The sequence below is a fragment of the Erigeron canadensis genome, chromosome 2 (assembly GCF_010389155.1).
Source record: "Erigeron canadensis isolate Cc75 chromosome 2, C_canadensis_v1, whole genome shotgun sequence".
NCBI classification, from domain to species: domain Eukaryota; kingdom Viridiplantae; phylum Streptophyta; class Magnoliopsida; order Asterales; family Asteraceae; genus Erigeron; species Erigeron canadensis.
Window position 1 is genome coordinate 33,765,555 of NC_057762.1, and position 21,214 is coordinate 33,786,768.

At 34.2% G+C, this 21,214-nt stretch overlaps 3 protein-coding genes across 3 annotated transcripts; 1 reads left to right on the top strand and 2 right to left on the bottom strand.

Annotated features, from left to right (window-relative positions):
• The first annotated feature begins 239 nt into the window (after positions 1-239).
• On the top strand, positions 240-5,534 carry LOC122588521 (protease 2). The gene is made up of 11 exons (XM_043760656.1): positions 240-674; positions 1,464-1,642; positions 1,736-1,958; positions 2,058-2,199; positions 2,286-2,483; positions 3,047-3,178; positions 3,261-3,389; positions 3,986-4,380; positions 4,470-4,686; positions 4,788-4,978; positions 5,092-5,534. Exons 1-11 carry the CDS (start codon positions 301-303, stop codon positions 5,267-5,269), a joined length of 2,358 nt encoding a protein of 785 aa, XP_043616591.1. The 5' UTR covers positions 240-300; the 3' UTR covers positions 5,270-5,534.
• Positions 5,535-6,515: 981 nt separating this feature from the next.
• LOC122588526 lies at positions 6,516-9,651 on the bottom strand. The gene has a single exon (XM_043760661.1). The coding sequence runs from the start codon at positions 9,563-9,565 to the stop codon at positions 6,827-6,829; it is 2,739 nt and encodes a 912-aa protein (XP_043616596.1). The 5' UTR covers positions 9,566-9,651; the 3' UTR covers positions 6,516-6,826.
• Positions 9,652-14,658: 5,007 nt separating this feature from the next.
• Positions 14,659-17,313, bottom strand: LOC122589467. Its single transcript, XM_043761760.1, has one exon. The coding sequence runs from the start codon at positions 17,237-17,239 to the stop codon at positions 14,876-14,878; it is 2,364 nt and encodes a 787-aa protein (XP_043617695.1). The 5' UTR covers positions 17,240-17,313; the 3' UTR covers positions 14,659-14,875.
• Between the last annotated feature and the right edge of the window lie 3,901 nt (positions 17,314-21,214).

Below are 21,214 nucleotides of genomic sequence, written 5' to 3' on the forward strand. Positions count from 1 at the left end.
AGAATATTTTGTGTGTTGTTTTGGAGAGAAAAAGAGAGAATGAGAATACAGAGTATTTATTTTCGTTTTAAAGAAAAGAATAAAAGGATAAAATTGCATGTCTCAAACATGTAAACTTTTCATCACCTCCGTATAATTTTTATCAAAGGAGTATAGAAGTATACATTATTCACACTAATTTTTATAGTTTTACACTTTTAATAGTATAGTAATAAGAATTTACATCTTCAAAAATCACCAGCAAAAGTGTAAAACCCCTTAAACCACTTCCGGCACCACCAGTCCACCACCACCACCATCATGCAGCATTTCTTCACAACCCTCCGTCACCGCCCCCACCACCACCACCGTCGCTACCTTCTCGCTATACACTTCGCGTCAGCTCACCACAAACCCCACAAACCACCGCCGCCACCGCCAACACCCCCAAAACCACCACAAAGAATCTCCAAATTCACACTCCATGATTACACATGGGAAGACCCATATAGCTGGATGTCTAATTTAAACGATAAAGTAGCTATGCGTCACATGGATGTTTGTATGGAACAAGAAGAGAAGTATACTGAAGCCGTTTTATCCGAAACCGATCGTCTTCAATCCAAACTTCAATCCGAAATGGCCTCCCGCATTTCTTCTCACCTGTCTACCCCTCCTTTTCATTGGGGCCCTTGGTTAGTTTGGTTCTTTTTACCTTTCTTGTTTTTATGTTTTTTTTTATATAGATTTTAATTATTCCCAATATCAATGTCTCAACGCGCGGGTATTACACTAGTTTGTTGTTCGTTTGTCCCGAAATAATGTCTGCGAACGAAAGTTGGGTGCTTTTTGTAGATACACAATAATATGAATGTGGGATCATGGCAGAAATGCAGAATGATCAAAGGAATAATTACATATAAATGTATCTAACTATTACCCGTATTGCTATTATATTTACTGGGCATTCATTTTTATCTACTGATGCGACGAACCCTTAAGTATTGTATGTATTTGATCTCTGGTGTGACATTGGTTTTCATGACTTGCCACTTTATATGCTGTCACCTCAACAAAAATTGAAAATTAATCGGGTTACATGAGGTCGCTGAATAAAAAGTTAAGTACGTTAAAAGGTAAGTTGTAAGTTAAAAGCATACAATTAGCAAAACATGGATAGTTCAATACATACATAGTGATGTACTATATTGGAAATGAACAGTTATCTTTGGGGCTAGCTAAATTAGAAATGTGTAAGTTTGATGATTGTGATACCTCGTGAAATCAACAAATGCTAGTTCTAGATAAAAGTGTTGTAAAATGTTGGAGATTGACTATTTATTATGTATCTGTTGCTCAATGATAATATTGTTGATCACGGTGGCATAGTGTTCTAGTGTACCCTCTGTTTGTATTTGGATAAATTAGTATGTTGTGAGTTTATGATGATTTGGTTATATTTTGAACTTGGAGGTGGAATTTAGGTTGTATTATAGACGAATGGAAGAAGGAAAGCAATATCCGGTACTATGTAGGAGATTAGCTAGTCTAAATGAGGAGTTCATTTCACATAAAAATCCAACAGGTGGGTTTGATTATACTTCTGGGAAAAGGATTGAACAAAAGCTTATTGATTACAATCAAGAGGCAGAAAGATTCGGAGGTGATTGGAATTTTATATCGTTTAATTAGTATCTTTAATTCTTAATGGCTTATTGGTGTTAGTATACTGGTTTAGCTTGAATTGACTTTGTAGGTTATGCTTATGAGGAGGTGTCAGAAGTGTCTCCTGATCATCGATATATAGCCTACACCATGTATGATAAGGACAATGATTTCTTCAAGTTATGTGTGAGGGACTTGAATTTTGGTTCGCTGTGTAGTAAGCCACAAGCTGATTGGGTCTCTAATGTGGCTTGGGCTAAGGGTGGTCAAGCATTGTTGTATGTTGTTACAGATCAAAACAAGAAACCTTACAGGTTTGGTGTATAACAATCTCTGTTTTTATGTATCTCTTGCATTATACAAGATTGTGTTTATGTATGTAACCACATTTGTTTAATTATTCTATGATTTAGGTTATATTGTAGCATGCTTGGATCAAAGGATGAAGATGTGATGCTTTTAGAAGAACCAAAAGAAAATGTCCATATTAACATTCGACATACCAAAGATTTCTTCTATGTGACTGTAAATGTATTTTCAACCACGTATTCGAAGGTGTTCTACTCTTTATGGGATGATATCTCTACACATATCATTTATCTATCTTTCAGAAAACATTATAAATGCAACTATATTTTTAGGTGTTTCTGATCAATGCAGCTGATCCATTATCTGGTCTGACACTAGTATGGGAGTGCGAAGCCTGCACACATTGTATTATTGAACATCATCAAGGCTATCTTTATCTTTTTACCAATGCTGATAGAGCTGGGCAGTCGGTTGATTGCCATTATCTCCTTCGCAGTCCCCTGCCATCTTCTGGTTCTAAAAAGTGGGAGGTTAGTCTCGGAGTTATACCGGAGTTGGCAAAATGGGCGGGCCATGTGGGTTGGGTAACTGGTCAAAACAGGTTTGGTCCTGTTGACCAAAATACCATCTGTAAAGAAGTGTCAGAATAATTATCATTTCAAATACGCTTAGATCACCGCGACAATAATCTCTTCTTTCCTACATTAGTTTTTCACATCAGCACCACATCAACACTTCTAGATTAATACACCAACCGACAAACCCTGCCAACAACACCTTTTCTATTCCTTCATCACTTTACTTTATTTATTACAATTAGTTAAACACAATAATTAAAAACCAAGCATATATAAATTAAAAATATTACATTAATAAAAAAAAAAGTAAGCTCCTCCCCATCTTTATCATCATTTTTGTCTTCTTCCAACATTGCACCCAATGCATCAACATATCCGTGCCGCATCTTTTCTTTTGTTTTTTCGAGCCTTTTTTTTTATCCCATTCTATCAAACCCTCTGGAATTAGAATATTGAGAAACTTGAAAATGAGACTTTTTCATGAATCTGTTACACATTACTCGATTTTGGTGCAGAATGTATTTATTGATGATAGAGACTTGATTATCGAGGATGTTGACTTCTGTGACTCACACATGGTACTTATCGTCAGAGAAGGTGGAAGATTCCGACTATGCTCAGTTGAACTGCCTATGTCAAACAATAGGGTATTATGTTGTTTATGATACTTACTAATCTTTCATAATATTTGATCATATTTACTGGCTATAAAACGTTGTAATCCAACAGGATGCGGTCCATCTCAGGGAGTTGTGTCCACATTTTCTACCTCTTCCAGAGTCTGTTTGCCAGATATCGCCTGGATCGAATTATAATTTTTATTCCTCAATCATGCGGTTTACAATTTCATCACCTGTGGTATGTTACTCATAGCCGGTTGCTTACCTTTAATAGTTTGCTCTCAAAAACGTTGTCTTAAAGGCGACTTTTACACTGTAACTGCGAAACTGAATGCCAAAAGTTGACTTCTAAGGACGAAGAGAAGAGCTACTCTATGTATAGTGTGCTTGTTAATGTTACTTGGTTAAAACTTTTAACATGTGAATTACAAGTACTTTATCTAAATGAAGAAGTTATATTGTGAAGTTCAATTGCCATGTGGTGAATTACAATCAGTTAATTAACAAGACATTCAGGTTGATTTACAATTCCTTCTTAGTATTAAACATATGCAGATGATGGTATTTGTACAAGTTAGTTAATTTGGCTAAATTCATAATTCCATAGCAACGTAAACACTAGCATAGTTGCATCCCTGTACTTTATTTACTTTCATTATGTAATGATTTCTCTATACTATATTAAGAAACCATGCTCATTTGAGAAATAGTGTATTCATATAAAATATAGATTTCAGCAAGTGTGATGACGTTTAATGCATCTATAGATTTTTCCTATTTTTGATTATTCGGTATTCTTCTAAGAAATATGATGCTCTCCTAGTCTCTTTGCAGATGCCTGATGCAGTAGTTGATTATAATTTATTAAATGGGAAATGGGAAATTATTCAACAACACAACTTACTCCAGGAGAGAACCCGTGTTTTGTATGGCACAACTTCTACTGGTATGAATATATCAATCCCCAATACGGAAGTTAATGCAGAAAATAATCACACTTGGAATGATCTATCCGAGTTTTATGCTTGCGAACAACATGAAGTCACATCTTTTGATGGAGTCACGGTCCCCTTAACAATTGTCTATTCACACAAAAGAAAAAAGGAAGGTCAAAGTCCAGGGTTGCTTCATGGACATGGTGCTTATGGCGAATTACTTGACAAAAGGTGGCGTAGTGAGTTAAAGAGCCTTCTCGATCGTGGTTGGGTTATCGCATACGCAGATGTTCGGTCAGTCTGTCTGTAACTTATCATGTATGAGGAAAATAAAATAAATTGACGGAACACCTTCTTAATTTGTTTCATGTATCAATTTTTAGGGGTGGGGGTGGCAGAGGAAAGATGTGGCATGAAGATGGTAGACGTACTAAAAAGTTTAATTCCATAAACGATTATGTTTCGTGTGCCAAATTTCTTGTTGAAAAGGAGATCGTGCACCAACACAAGCTTGCTGGTTGGGGATATAGTGCTGGAGGTCTCTTGGTTGCTTCTGCTATTAATTGCTGTCCAGATTTATTTCGTGCTGCAGTTCTAAAGGTACTTTATAAATTTTGTATATACGTTTTGATGTTTTATGAGACATTGTAGCAAATAAGCACTTAAGGTTTAAATTGCTTCTTTCTTAATTTTGAAATTAGGTTCCATTTTTGGACCCGTGTAACACTCTTGTGTACCCCATTTTACCACTTACTCCTGTTGACTACGAAGAATTTGGGTACCCTGGTGACATCGAGGACTTTGAAGCCATAAGAAAGTTTTCTCCCTATGAGAACATTCAAAAGGGTGTTCTCTATCCAGCAGTTTTGGTCAGCTCGTCTTTTAATACAAGGTTTATTCCAATGTGTTGGTTGATTCTTGTTCTTTCATTGTATCATTGTTTCCAGAAACTAAAACAGAGCTTAAATATATTTAGTAATATAAGTGTTTTATTTTCATGTTCAGATTTGGAGTATGGGAAGCCGCAAAATGGGTTGCACGTGTACGTGAACACGCCATTTATGATCCAAACCATCCCATCCTTCTTAATTTAACAGCGGATATAGTGGAAGAGAACAGATATTTACAGTGCAAAGAGTCTGCTTTGGAGGCTGCTTTTCTCTTGAAGATTATGGATTCTTAGACACATTTAACAGGTTATATCGATTTTGATGGTTAGGTTAATTGTTAAATTTGTTTGAAGGCGAAGAAGATGCCATAATCTTTTATTGAGATCAAATAGATACAATTCTGTATAGTCATCATAGTCTTTTAATCTCATAGTTGGTTTACCAAAAAAGCAAGACTTTTGGGAAGCTTTATGATGAGTTGGTCAACTGAACTTTGTTACTGTGTAAAGTGAGCACCTTTTGAAGACAATGGACTAAAACCATAATAAGTTTGTCAAACATTTCTTCATTAGTATATATTCTCACTTTATGCCAATCTTTTCACCTCCAAAGCTGAAAATTGTGCTATGTTGTGGTAGGTATCTTGATTAAAATTCACTACTCAAGTGGCAATTCATCATTACCAAATATATTCAAAAGATTTCAAGAGGCCTTTCATCACCAAGAATCTGATAATTTCCGAACCATTTTTCTGGAGTCTGGACAACCAAAAATATTTACCTATTGAGATCCGAACCTAAACTTTTTTGCCAATGCCCGGCTCCTTTGTGGTGGTTTTGTTTTTAAGAATGATTTGTTTTCGATACCAAGTATAGATCAACTGATGATTTCAAAGGAATGAACGTGACCGCTAGTCTCACAATATTATATTTATCATCTAAGAATCTAAGATGATTATTGAATAACAAATTACTAAAAAGCAAATGAAAACTGGTAGCTAATAATACATGTAGAATCATACAGCAATAATGTATAAATGTATAATATTAAATAATTTATTGGTTAATTTCGAATATTCAAATAGTAGTAATCTTGTTCCCATGGTGGTTATACAATAGCTTTTCTTTAATTCTTAGGAGTGGTACTTCAATGATCAAAGGCATGTAGCACTACATAAATGGCAAACAAGACTTGCTGGCTATGGCCTACCATGGTTATTAAAGCTAATGGTACAATTTTCTCATCAAAATGCTTTTCAAATCCATGTGCATTCAAATATCACACTACATAAATGCTTGTTTTAGAACCCTGGCTGAATATAACAAGCTCAGAACAAGTTCTGGTTACAGAAAACAGCCAAACACAAATAGATGTATCGGAATCACGTTGAACTTAGAATTAGTGTTCTTCTATATCCGATACTATCTTTGAATTCATGATAACAAACGGGGAAGACAGACTAAGTTGTAACAGTTGTAAATGAAAAAGATGATACCTGCAAATAGACATTTCAAAAATGCAGAAGAAACATGATGCATATGAAGCAGAAGTGATTTGTTCATTCGATTCCACATTTTTAAGCTTTATATCATAAGGATTACTGGGATATAAAAACTATTCTAAATCTGAAAACTCTACGATAACCCCCACAAGATCAGGAAATAACGAATCAAAACCACAACGCAAATAAAAACATATGAATGAACAAATACATCTGCCTGTTTCCAAGAATGACATCAGAAGACCAAAAGATTCAGAACCAGAAGAAAAAGATAGCACCTTTTTTAACCAATTAACCTGCTGCACCTGAACAATCACTTAGAACCTCAAAACACAAAGCAACTTGTATACTATTCTTCATCTTCCACAACAGTCGAAAGCCCATCATCTTTATTGAACTCTGGATTCAAGAACTTTGCAACAAAAACCCATAGATTATAGACATCACTAAAGTTAGTCAGAAAACCCAAAGAAGCAGTCACCACTTCGACTCTAATGAACCCGCTTTTCCCATTATGCCCTCCATTCTCCATTGGCTTGCAAAGTGTCGTATCTTCATGACTTGGAGTCCCACGGTGCGGTTTTGAGCTATCCAAGATCCGTATATGGCCAAGTATACCGACACCAAGAGAAATGCCGTTCAATTCAGCCAACTTCTGAACCACTTCAGGATTGATTAAACCTTTCTTTCTGTCTTTAACATTGAATGCCACTGATGCACCCCTTTCATATTTGATTTTCGGCCCATATATGTGGACTAGCGGTACACTATCTTGCCCGTTTAAAGCTGGAATCCGTAACTGAAGCAGTGATGTCACAAGCCAGTTGACCAAAAACCGTAATCGAAGAGTTGTCTTATTGAGACCCAACATGTTTACATGATCAAGATGCTTACATGATATCTCAGGTTCCCTTCTGCTTGATTCTTGCCCTTCACCATAATCAGCTTCACTAATATAATCATCATCCTCAGCATTTGCTGCTAAAAAATCTCCATTTTTACTTGGATCTTCTGTAGTAAACGATACTCTTCTTCCTTTGCTTTCAGGCTGTATCTCGTTCTCTTCGACACCAAAAAGTTTACTGCTTGAAAACCGATTCCCTTCTCTTCTTCCCAACAACCGAAACTCACCCTCAGTTTCCCGTCTTATAGCACTCTCTTTTGCCTGCATAGTGATTTTCGAGCTTGACCCATTCTCCCATTTGCTTGTTTCAGTTTCTTCTTCGATCTCGTGAAAATGGTGATGATTTGGAGTATTGTTTGTTGCCTCCATAAAGTGGTCTTCTTGTGGATCTTCCTTTATTCGGTCCAATTCTTGAGATACTGACATAACAGCTGCATCAAATGACAACATTCGAGCTTCATGGTCGTACAAGGGACTATTAGCAATCTTTGAGGTTGGTTTAGGAGATGACAGCTGCTTGTTTTTGCTCCGTCCCGTGAACCAAAATGGTGGCAGAGGAGATGCTGAATCCCGATGCTTATTGTTCGCAGGACCACCATTATCAGAACCTATTGGGCTCTGTCCTAAATCAATCCACAACGAGTTATCAGATGACTCGTCTTCACTAAACACGGGACTCTTCATCACCTCACCAATGGAAAAGCTCTCACTTTCTTCAAAAACTGTGCTTGCCCCATCTCTATCATAAATGTCATCATGCTCCATATCGGTATCAAATACTTCTCTCACTTGAGCAGAAGTATACGCACCAGAAAATGCAGGTAACTGAGGGCCGGGACGAGTTTCAGATGTTACCTCACCGTTCCCAGCAAAATCATCGTCCTCAATCCCTGTAATTCCAGGAATTCCATCCACAGAATCACTCAGGTATAAAGGAAATACCGGGCTGATCTTTACTATACCTGACCCAGCATGACCCGACTGATTCTGAAGACTTCTTATCACTGATTTCTTGATGAGCAGGCACCCAAATCCAGTCGGGTCAAAACCAAAGACTCGGTAAAAAGACGTGATGATAAAATCAGGCCGGAAAAGAGATAACCCAAGTGAGTCCATGTCTTTAGGACCCAACGCCCCTGCGTCAAGTAACACATGCCAATTGTTTTGCTGTGCCAATGCCATCCACTGATACGAATACTTAGCACCCGTAACTCTAGACTGAACAGGAAACACAAAAAGCCCGGTAGCTGCATCTTTTTTCCTCTTCTTTTTGTTTGAAATCTGCTTTCGTAAATCAGTTGAACAAAGTTTAAGCGTCGGCCACTTAAACCACGCACTCTGAACTTTTGCCCCTTTCTCTTTAGCACTCTGAGACATCCAATTAACTGACTGGCTCTCATGATCAAACATCGTTAACAACTTCTTATTCGTGTGAAAAGGGTACGATTCAGCTAAAAGCTTAAAAGCAGAACCTCTACTAACAGTAAAAACAAGGCCGTATTCGTTTTCAGGTATGTTCAAGTAATCCATAATCCTAGTCTTTATATCATGTTCCACAGTTCCTTTCTCAGCACCACCATAAAGAGCATGATTACTTAAATTTGCAGTTATTTCAGATAAACTAAATGTAGATGATTCCCAATAATGAACAGTTTGCAAAAATGAAAACAACCCAAATCCACAATAATCAAGACATACTTTAGGAACAGGATCAGATAAATGCGAATAATCGTCTGACCTTAAATGATCAATCTTTTCTGAAGACTGATATTTCGGATACATAGTCAGAAACTTGGAAAACGACTGATGAAGGTCAGGTATCGATTCTTCGGTCTCATAAGTCCTGTCTGCAGCTAAAGCAGTTGCCCTGAGGAACTCCTTCTGAGTTTCGAGCCGTGCCAGAGATCGAGATCTTCCTAATCCATCATCTTGGATGTTGACTGCAGATTCAGAGTCAATATCTTGTGACTTAACAAGTGACCCATCTTCTGAAGCTTCTTCAAGTGCTTCCCTTAGTTTATTTTCTTGTAATTTCCTAAGCACAGATGTGTTGTTTTTCTTGTTGTTATCATCATCTTGATGTGATGATGCATATGGATTTTCAGACCCATTTTTCTTTTTGCTTTTTTTGTCCAGAATTAAAGATGCACAGTGAGAAATTGGTTTCCATAGTGAAAGATGCATCAAATCACCCTCTGTTTTTTTTTTATGTTATGTTCATAAAAAAAAATAGATATATAAAATTTGGCTTATTTATACATAAAGCCAAACCCTAAATTCCTAAAAAAATTTTACAAAAAACAAAAAAGGAATCAACTTTCCAACATTCAATAATATTGATAAATAATACAAATAAAACCCAGAAAATTTTGAGTAAACAGATCAAAGAACTACAGTCAATGCAGCTGTCTACAGTAAAAAATGAAGAAAATAATAAATCCAAAAAAGCCCGACACAAATTTATAAAGCCCAGATAAAAAGGCCCTTACTTTAATCAAGATTTTCAAAAAAAATCCCAAAAAGAAACACTAGATCTAAAAAAGAATGATGGAAAAGATGAAGAAGGGTTAAAAGGGAAAAACCCAGATTTTAGAATTCAGAAATCTTGAAAAAAGGCCCAATCTTTATGAACTTTGAGTTTGAGTGAGGAGGAGAAGAAGATGAGAGTGAATAAAAGCAAACACACCCACAAAATTAAATGCTCATTTACTGCACTACTTGTAGTTAATCCAAAAACATACCTATATGATTGATGTATATTTTGTGTGTGTATATTTTTTGTGTATTGTGTGTGTGTTTAATTGACTATTTTTGTTTTTGATGTTTGTGTAGTTTATTCTTCACAATGGTTAAAAAAGTTAAATATTGTGGATTGAAGGCTGAAGCAAGTGGTGGATTTTTTTTAATAAACACCCTACTGACTCTTGTTTAATTTAATGATTTCCCTTTTTGTATAAATTCATTTTATTTGTTGGTTTACTCTAAGTTATTGTAATAAAGTATTGAATAAGCAAATTTTGTGATTAAAAAGTCAACAGTGATGTTGAAATACGAAATAGATGGTTTAGCAGAATTTTCCTAAATAAAGTCCATTACCATGATGAAGCTACACCTTTTGGGTTAAAATGGTTGACTTCAAGTTTTCTTTAATTGAATAAAGAGATGTTAAATCGAATTTCATTATAACCTAATAAAGGATAAATAGAGAGTTTGGATTGGTTTTTTTACATCACTTCTTAGGTTAAGTGTTATTTGAATACAGTGCCGGCGTAAGTTTTTTGAAGGCCTTAAGCGAGATTAATTTTAGAGGCCTAGTTGATTAACATGCATATTAAAATAAACACAAAAAGCAGAAAAAAGTAGTTCATCTTATATACTAAGCTGGTTTGTGGGGAAAAAAACGCAAATAAGCAAAATTCTATACCATTTTTAGGAGAAAGCCTTTCTAATAATTAAGATATAATTACTAGCTCGTTGTTGAAAATCGGAGTAAAAATCTCAGATTTTTCGATTTCTATATAGTTAGGTTTTTCCCCCTTTTTTTCTTGAAGGTTGTAACTTCATTTGTGTGATGTCTTTTAGTCTAAAGGTTACTCATGAGGCAAGTTTATTTGTCTATTTGTTTTCTTGGGCATTTTGGTTACCCTTATATAGTAATAATAACATATAACACAAAAGTCTAAAATTTAAAATATTAAACCCAAAATATAGAAATGGAGGCCTTTGTATTTTGTGGGTCTTAGGCCCATGCCTAATCTATATATATAATAAAGCCGACTCTGTGTTGAACATTATGATTTTAGTTTAAGGGGAAAGGTTAGGTAAATCATGTAGTACCTAACTTAGGTAAAGCACGTGGGGATTATGTAAAATTCAAGGGGATGTTATGTAAAATTCGCGGGGGGGGGGGGGGGGGGGGGGGGGGCTATGAAAGGTTTAATTTGTAACTTTTTTTAAAATGACGGTACCTAAGCTAAGGTAAAGTCTGCGGTACGGATCATTTTTCATTAGTTTAATTCAAGTTCTTCTTAGTTTTCCTTAGAATGAGAAAGAAGAATATAGAAGCTCCTGCCTCCTGATTATTGGCTAAGTATTTGCATTTGGCATGCTAGTTTGATCCTTGTCTCTTATAACTAAAACCCTAAAATATTTATAACTAATTAAAATTAATTATACAACTAATTATTTTGTATCTATCAGACTATCACATATTTGCCAATCATTTAGGCTTACATAATAACTAACATTACAAAAATTGAAGCGTACATCACTCTTTATCATAACTTGTTGATTGTTGGGGGGGGGGGGGGGGGGGGGCTATGAAAGGTTTAATTTATAACTTTTTTTTAAAGTAACGGTACCTAAGCAAGGTAAAATCTGCGGTACGGATCATTTTTCATTAGTTTAATTCATAAACCTAAATCATGTCTCATTATTACATCAACAAGTTATGATAGTCTGATAGATACAAAATAATTAGTTGTATAAAGACTGATGTACGCTTCAATTTTTGTAAACAAAATAACAAGTTATGATAAAGACTGATGTACGCTTCAATTTTTGTAATGTTAGTTATTATGTAAGCCTAGATGATTGGCAAATATGTGATAGTCTGATAGATACAAAATAATTAGTTGTATAATTAATTTTAATTAGTTATAAATATTTTAGGGTTTTAGTTATAAGAGACAAGGATCAAACTAGCATGCCAAATGCAAATACTTAGCCAATAATCAGGAGGCAGGAGCTTCTATATCCTTCTTTCTCATTCTAAGGAAAACTAAGAAGAACTTGATAAAAATATAAAAGAACGTCACCTAATTATTTGAATAAATTAGTCATGAAGAAAGTGTATCAAGATAGAAATGTTTATATACCAATTATTTGAATCCATTAGCCATGGAGAAAGTGTATCAAGATGGAAACACCAATGGTGTTCGAAGATCATGCTTGAAATAGACTAGTGGTTATCTTCCATAACATTAGATTTGACAATAGTCGTTCTAGCATGATCTAACAAGTAATAACATTGTTGTTAATAATCAATCGTCATTGTTTAGTGATATTATTTCAGACACCAGATTCTAATATCCATCGTTATTAATTTGTGTTCCATAAAAAAAAAAACAAAAAAACAAGGACATCTTCATGTTGGATTTAAGTCCTTCCTCAATGAAAATAGTTGTTTCCAACGTCACACCGTGCAAAATGTTAGAGCCTTTGACACCCCCCCCCCTACTAGGATGAATGTTCTGCTATTAAAGCGTCAGATATCTCGACCACTTGAAATGAAGGTCATTGATCATAATCTTATATTGTCAATTATCTTCAAAGTTATATGATTAACATTATATTGTGTGTATATCACAAAATTGCAAATTGCGTAGATCGTAAGAAGTTATTAAGATTTGTGACTACCATAAAGTTGAGAAGTGATATTCGTACTACAAATATTGATATATTACCACACATGTGCTATACGCATATACTGACTTGTATAGTATGTTATAAAGTGTGTTAAATAAATTAAAATTTATGGTATGAATATCACATCCCTAAAATTAATGAAATCCAAATAAACTAGTGGTCTAAATAATAATACAAACTCAGAAGTCAGGAAAGAAAATCAGCTCTATCCTAATTGTTATTGCATGTGTGTTTGTTGCTTAATGTTTATCTAGTTATTTACGAGTTGTGCTTTAGTTTTGGTGTAACTTCTAACTTGTACTCTTTTACCAACAACTTGTAGATGCTTAATAAAAGGTTATATGTTAGACTTTTTAAAAGTTAAAAAAAAAAAAAAAAAAAAAAAAAAAGTTGCCACCTTACTGCAACCCATATGGCCGTATCACAAGTTGTAATATGTGTTGGATGTGTACAAAAGGGTGTACAAAAGGATATTCAATCGGAAAAAGCAGTTAACACTTAAGACTACCATGTTGAATCAAAAGAAAATGATGTTATATTTTGCATACCTTGATAAATATGAAATGAAACTGAGTAGTATAATAATACGGGTCTTCGATTTAACAAAGAAGATAATTGAGACTTTAATTTAATAGGAAAAGAGCATACATACATGATACATACATACAAAAAAGAAACAAGATAAAATAACAAAAATGAAACAGAAAGAAGACAGAAGAAACATGGAGAACAGCAACAAAAAGTTAAGCCTCTGCAAAGAATCTATTCTATGGTCAACGCCCAATAGTAGTCCAACAACGACTTTTAACATGTGTGCAACAAAATAATCGTAGTAACGCTCCCAGCGATGAGGTACGTTAATTATTTCAAGGGAAATGACAAATCTCCTAAATTGGGAGGTTTACTTTATTAGATACGAGCATGCTACCCGCGCAATACGGTGACGTTGGTGAGTAAAGTAGTTTAATGGTGACGGTGATTGTACTATTGATGATGTAATTGTGATAGTTAAATTTTTAGAAGATAAGAGCCTAAAATGTTAACTATTAAAATAAAGGTTTAGAGTGTAATTATAGTTCATTAAAGCTAAAACATAAAAAGTCAAGAGTACTTCTAGCAATTCAAAGGTAGAATTAGCTAAATATCTTTATAAAGAAGTAAAGATAAAGATTATAGATAATAAAATTAATGAATATTTTACCAATTAGCACTTGTCATATTTTTTTCTATTTTCCTCTGTTTACTTTTGATTTAACATGTTATCATTATAGGTTTAAGTCCACAGTTTTAACCTATTAATCATTATTCGATTTAATAAAGTCCCCTAAAACATATCAATTAGTTTTTATTTGATCTACCAAAATCAAATACTGATTAATTAGTAATCATCATGTGTATTTTATTAAGTTTCATAACGCCAATAAAACTCGTTTCATTATAATCACCTGCTACTAAGATGATAGAAGTGTAGAACATTACACCATAACCATGAAACATACAAGTATACAACGAGCACTTTATATTCAAACCGTGAAACATTCATTCAGACTAATGTTGACCTTTTCAACTATGATCCTTAGTTTTGTCACTTTGTGTAACGTATAAAGTAGCTATCATCATCATATATATATAATAAGAAGGTCAAAGAGACACTTTGTTTATAGACAATTACACATGGAGTTTGTAACATAACATCATAACTTAGGTGCTCATAAAATGCCAAATACATCCGTATTGATTAATGTCGCTATTTAAACAAAACCAAATACAATAATTGACCTAAAAAATTCAAACAGAAACCAAGTTACATTCAAAGCAAAGTCAAGTTCATTTCTTTAAAGCAAAAGAAATATAGCAGTATACAAATACATAGTGAACCCATCATATATATAATCTATTCTGTTTTAACTTCATGAATAAAGCTTCTAAGCTAACTCTTACCAAATACCAAACAAGCCTAACAACTTTCTCTTCATAAAATACACACTTGCACCAAGAGTATGCTAGATAAAAATAAAATAAAATCGAATGGTGCACCAAACAGGCTGTTTTTTTCTGCACAAATCGTTAGCTTTCATCTTGAACGACAGACGAAAGTCCACACTCTCTAGTAAAAGATGGATTGAGGAACTTTGCGACGAAAGCCCATAATTTGTACACATCTTCAAAGTTAGTCAAGAAGCCTAGAGAGGCAGTGACAACCTCAGCTCGAACAAACCCAACTCCATTATGTTTCTCACCGTCCATCGGTCTGCATAGGGTTGTATCAGCAAGATCAATAGGCCCTTGGTTATGTATGATCCTTACATGACTAAGTATCCCTACACCAACAGAAATTCCATTTGCTTCAGCTAACTTTTGGACGATTTCAGGACTGTATAGACCCTTGCTTCTGTTTCTAACATTAAAAGCCACAGATGCACCCCTTTCATACTTTATTTTGGGCCCGTAAATGTGAACCAGTGGGATTGACCCGTATGAGCCCGGTAATCTCAGTTGAAGTAACGAAGTTACAAGCCAATTGATCAAAAAACGCAACCTTGAAGTGGTCTTGTTGAGACCTGACATGTTAACATGATCAAGATGTCTACATGAAATCTCGGGCTCCCTTCTATCCGATTCAAATTCTAGCCCCTCGTAATCATCATCTTCATACTCTAGAGGTTGAGAAAATGTAAAGTTTTCGTCTTTGTCCAATCTAAACGATACCTGCTTACTCTCTCCTCTTCCTTGAAGTAATCTGAAGTCACCTTCAGTTTCTCTTTGTATAAGCGCGCTTCCATTTCCATTTGGTACATTTGCTTCACATTCTTCTATTTCTTGACTCTCCACATTCCTTCCATTTTCTACTTGAAGTTTACTCACATTCCTGTTTAAAACAGGACTTGGGCCCAAACTAATCCATGCCGAAGTATCAGATGATTCATCTTCACTAAAAACAGGACTTTTCATAACCTCACCAATGGAAAAAGTACTTGTTTCTTCAAAGGCAGAGCTGCCTCCGTCTTTATCTGACCCGTTACCATGATCCATTTCGGTTTCAAATACATCCCTCACCTGAGAAGGAGTATACACACCTGAAAAGGCCGGTAACTGAGTTTTGGGCCGGCTTTCTGATACCCATTCCCCTTTTCCATCTACTTCAACATCTTCAGCTCCACTCAAACCCGGAATTCCATCTATGGAATCACCCGAGTAAAGAGGAAAAACAGGACTAATCTTCACAATACCTGAACCAGCATGACCAGATTGGTGATGAAGGCTTCCAATAACCGATTTCTTGATAAGAAGACATCCGAATCCAGTTGGGTCAAACCCAAAAACTCTATAAAAAGATGTGATAATAAAATCTGGCCTAAACAAAGATAACCCGAGTGAGTCCATATCTTTCGGGCCCAATGCACCTGCATCAAGTAACACATGCCAATTGTTTTGTTGAGCCATAGCCATCCACTGATACGAATACTTAGCACCCGTAACTCTAGACTGAACAGGAAACACGAAAAGCCCAGTAGCTGAATCCTTTCGCCTCTTTTTCTTGTTTAAAATCACTTTTTTAAGATGGGCTGAACATGGGTTAAGTGTAGGCCATTTAAACCAAGCACTATGAACCTTTGCTCCTTTCTCTTTCGCGCTTTGAGCCATCCAATTAACTGACTGGCTCTCGTGATCAAACATTGTTAACAACTTCTTATTCGTATGAAAAGGGTACGATTCAGCTAAAAGTTTAAAAGCAGAACCTCTACTAACAGTAAAAACAAGCCCATATTCATTTTCAGGAATGTTCAAGTAATCCATAATCCTAGTCTTTATATCATGTTCAACTGTTCCCATCTCACCACCACCATAAAGAGCATGATTACTTAAACTTGCACTTATTTCAGTTAAGCCAATAGTTGAAGATTCCCAAGAATTAACAGTTTGTAAAAACGAAAACAACCCGAATCCACAATAATCAAGACATACCTTAGAAAATGATTCAGCCAAATGTGAATACTCATCAATTCTTAACTGATCAATCTTTTCAGAAGATTTATACTTGGGATACATTGTCAAAAACTTCGAAAACGCTTCATTAAATCCAGGTATTGAATCTATTACCTCAAATATTCTTTCAGCAGCTAAAGAAGTAGCCTGCAGGAAGTCTTTTTGAGCTTGTAATGTTGCTAAAGATCTTGATCTTCCCAAGCTCTTATCTTGAATATCAATACATTCTAAAGAATCGATATTTCGAGACTTAATGAGACACCCATCTTCAGAAGCTTGTTCAAGTGCATCTTTGAGTATATTTTCTTGTAATTTTCTAAGTACAGATGGATTTCTGTTGATTTCTTGAATGGAATGATGAGGCCCATCTTTTTTCCTGTTCTTTTTATCAAAAACTAAAAAAGAACAGTGAGAAAGAATGGGCTTCCAAAGTGAAATATGCATCAAATCTTGAAGTTTTTAGAAGTATAGATTATGAAAGATTGTTGATAAGTGAAAAATTGAGGATGTGCTTTGTGTGTTTTTGTTTGTTTATGTGTTTTATTACATTAAATTCCCACATGAAAAAAGCAGAAAAAATGTATAAAGACTGATAACCAAGATTCAAAAAAGCAAAAGTTGTCAACTTTGAAGGATTTTCAGAATCAAAACAACCTTTGATTCAAACTTCAAAACACAAAGTAGAGGAGGGAAACAACAAGCACAAAAAAAAGGTTTGGCTTTCAAAGAGAAGATTATATATTCAAAAAACACCAAGAACACACAGTCATGCAAAGAGTGAAGAAGAAAAATATTGGTTACATAGGGGTTGAATAGGGAAGATAGATATATAGTGAAACTAGCTTTGACTCTACTTTTGTGACCACAACAACTGTTGTCTGTGAATCTAAGTAAATGCAAAACCTTTCACCATAAATATTTGCATCCACTATATAAGGTGAGAAATTCATACAGCTTAAATGATATTGGTTACCTTAATTTAACTACCACTAGTGCAAGAAAGGAAAAGATAAGCAATTTATATGAAAGAGGAAGGTGACACATTATTATTACTTTAAATTGTAACTCAATTATTGCTAAATAAATGTGTGTTTTATTAGTTGGTGGGAAAAGAAAAAAAAATAAGACGATTCATTTATTCAGCATTTTAAAATTAAATTTTTCAATAGGTCCTTATAGAAAAGACAAAATTTAACTTTGATATATAAAAATAAAACCATATAATCATCAATATCATGAATTAAAAATCTTGCTTGTAAAAATTTAAATAAAAAAAAAAGAGAGAAAAAAAAAAGAGTTGCTCCGATCTCCCCTACGTTTAGGACATTGTCTGGTCACACCAAGAGCCATAGTCAATTGATATTTCCCTTTGGTGGTTTTTTTTATGGGACATGCGGCTTAGAAACATCTTGTGTGTCGTCTCTTTCGTCGCTTCATTTCTATTTTGTTATACACAAATTGTACATCTTCTATCTAACTTAAAATAAGTGTTCATTTTTGTATTTTGATATGTCTTAAATTAAATATCTACTTTTAAATATAGTAAAAAAATATTACGGAGTATAATTTTACTCTTATATTGAATATTGAGGGGGTATATATCCATGTACATGTGTGTCACACATACTCGAGTGATTGTGACGGTATAATGGTGGTGGTGGTGGTGGCGGTGGCGGTGGTGACGTCAAGTGATGGTGGTGACGACGACCGAAATTGGTGATGGTGGCGACGTTGGCAATTGGTGGCGGAGGTGGTGGCAATGGCAATTGGCGGGAGTGGTGGTGGTGACATCAATTGACGGCTTCAAACAAATTTGTACAAAGGGGATAACAACATATGCACAGCATAGTGCAAAATCAAAATCAAAAATTTCAGTTTAACCTTTCTAGTTCCTTAAAAATACATCTTACACCCCCCATTTGCTCTATGTAGTACAAAACCTTTTGTACAACTTTGTGTACATGTCATATTCCCATTAAAATAAACAGAGAAGTGATATTTTGAGAATAAGAAATACTCAATTTCGTAAAAAAAATGAAGTAGTTTTTATTATAAAGTAGTATAGATATAAATATATTTGTTCTTCTTAAAAAGTATTATTTCTTAACTAGAATTGCGTTAGCTCGACTTGGTAAGTTTTCCATTTTCGTCCAAGTTTGTTAACTAAACTATAGATTTTCTCAAGTTGTTGTACCAGATAAGAAGTACCATGAAATGAAGTTAATTACATTTATATACTTAAGTTTTTGGTTGTTCCACTTTTTAAAAAATTTATTTATGGGGGGCAGAAAGAATATCTTAGATGATGAATTTGTGGTAGTATACATCGTTACATCGTTTATCAATATTATAAGCTTCTTGATTTTAACAACTTGATTTTGTTTTAATCTAGAGTCATGTATTCTATATATAAATATATGTGTTTGGGTCAATCTATATATTTATATTTATACTTGCATCAAGAAATGCTACTACTGTATAATACTATAACAACATTTTGAGAACTTCTATACCGCCTTTTTTCGGGTCTGTTGGATTTTGTTTTTCTCTTTTTTTGGAAGAGGGATTCTTGTTCTTGAAAGAAGGAAAAACTAGAAAACGACTAATCAAAAGTGGTAAGTAAATTTCAAAGAGTCTTTTCGTCAAGAAACAATTAGGAATGATATATTATTTTATATAAAGGAATTTGTCTATTGTTTTAATTTTCTTTTGTTTAATCATAGTAATTATTTTGGATTCATAGATGAGTATATATGAATTCTTTTTCAGAACCAATCAGGAAGACTTTCTGAATATGGAAATTAATAACCAGATAACTACGTTGATCGGTGATGATTATCGGCTAGTGGTTAAGAATATTTAAATGGTGTAACATTTCATTTTTGTGAGAAAACAAATCTCAGTTGGTCCTTTCGTTCAAGTATTAGTTGATTTGATGGGGTCCGTGGGGAAGGAAACGGTAGCGAAGCCAGAATTTTTAGTATGGGGTCGTCGACCAGTCTTTATAATACTAATAATTAAGTATAAAATTAAATTACAATATTTAATTACATTAGTTTGAGATTATCAATTATTTCAAAATTGAACAAATATCTAGAAATAGTTAGAAAAATAAAGTTATATATAAATTATGGGGTTGTTGGTGTTTCGGTTAAAAATTACCCAAGATAATTTTAGAAATGATTTTAGACAACTCAAGAACCAAATATTTGTAAGTGGGGTTTGATGTTTTAGGATCTTCAAATAAAAAGGAAAGTTTTCTTAACAATAATAATTATACTAAGAGTTTATGCTAAAAATAGTTTTAAGAAGATCTTTGAGATATAAATACTTTGAGTAATTAAGAAAACTGTTGAAGATAATGTAAAAATAACGCAAATTAACACTAAGATCTTAAAGAAATATGATAAAGAATAAAGACACCAGAATTTTGTTGACGATGAAAAACCCTTGATCCAGTTAAGTGATCTTAAGTAAAAAACCTCGGGAGGATGCAATCGACCATTCCTTAGTTCTTTTATTATTTTGGTTGATTACAATACAATGAGAATGAGAGTGATTTGATCGAGCTAATGAAAGAAAAAGAAAGTAAGAATGCGGTGAATGAGTGTGTGTGAATACAAGTGTGTAAGCCATTCGCCTAATCTCGATCAATCACTCGTATTTATAATGTAAAATGCTAACTAATTATCCGAAATATCCGGGATCGTTCGTGTGAAATTATTCAACGTGTTGAAGTTGAAAAATGAACGTTGGGTCTTCCTTGACAGGTTTATTCTTCAAGTCCGTTGCGATTTTCTTGGAATTATTTGTTTACTTTCTCACTGAATAAGCTAAATGAATGTAGACATTTATTTTCAACCGTTGGCTATGTTCTGAATATCCTGGATCTTGATGTTAGATTCAGGATCCTGCAAAGTACAAAAAGCATTATCGTGTACAACACAAACTTATGTTAATAATATCTTTGATCAAGATCATAGTTATAGAAAATCTGACCCCAAACAGTTGGTCACCCTTGGCCACCACATAGCTTTTCCATTGGATGGAAGTAATATATTACGGAGTATATAAAAATGTACTTCTGCAATTGAGACGAGATTATCTTTGAAAATCTTGACTCTTTATTTCCATCTAAGAGTCAAGATTATCCTAAGATGACTAGTCATGTTAGGAGTAACTTGAGAGAATCCCCTCCCAAAAAGTTTTTTATAATATTGCAAATACATTCTTATTAAACGAAGTAATACACATAGGTTGAATAGTGCTTCGGACAAAAATTACCTAAGATAATTTTGTAAAAGGAATAAAGATAATTTTCTGACCAAAGATTTGTAAGTGAGATCAGGTGTTTAGAATCTTCAAATAAATAAGATTTTTGCTAAAGATAACAATGCGAACTAAGAGTCTTTAATAAAA

Bases quoted from the DNA above. Each gene is read 5' to 3' on its own strand.
- LOC122589467 (XM_043761760.1), bottom strand. From the start codon at position 17,239: ATGCATATTTCACTTTGGAAGCCCATTCTTTCTCACTGTTCTTTTTTA.
- LOC122588526 (XM_043760661.1), bottom strand. From the start codon at position 9,565: ATGCATCTTTCACTATGGAAACCAATTTCTCACTGTGCATCTTTAATT.
- LOC122588521 (XM_043760656.1), top strand. From the start codon at position 301: ATGCAGCATTTCTTCACAACCCTCCGTCACCGCCCCCACCACCACCAC. The intron at 1,643-1,735 runs GTGATTGGAATT...TTGACTTTGTAG, and splicing joins AGAGGCAGAAAGATTCGGAG to GTTATGCTTATGAGGAGGTG. The intron at 2,484-3,046 runs GTTAGTCTCGGA...ATTTTGGTGCAG, and splicing joins CTGGTTCTAAAAAGTGGGAG to AATGTATTTATTGATGATAG.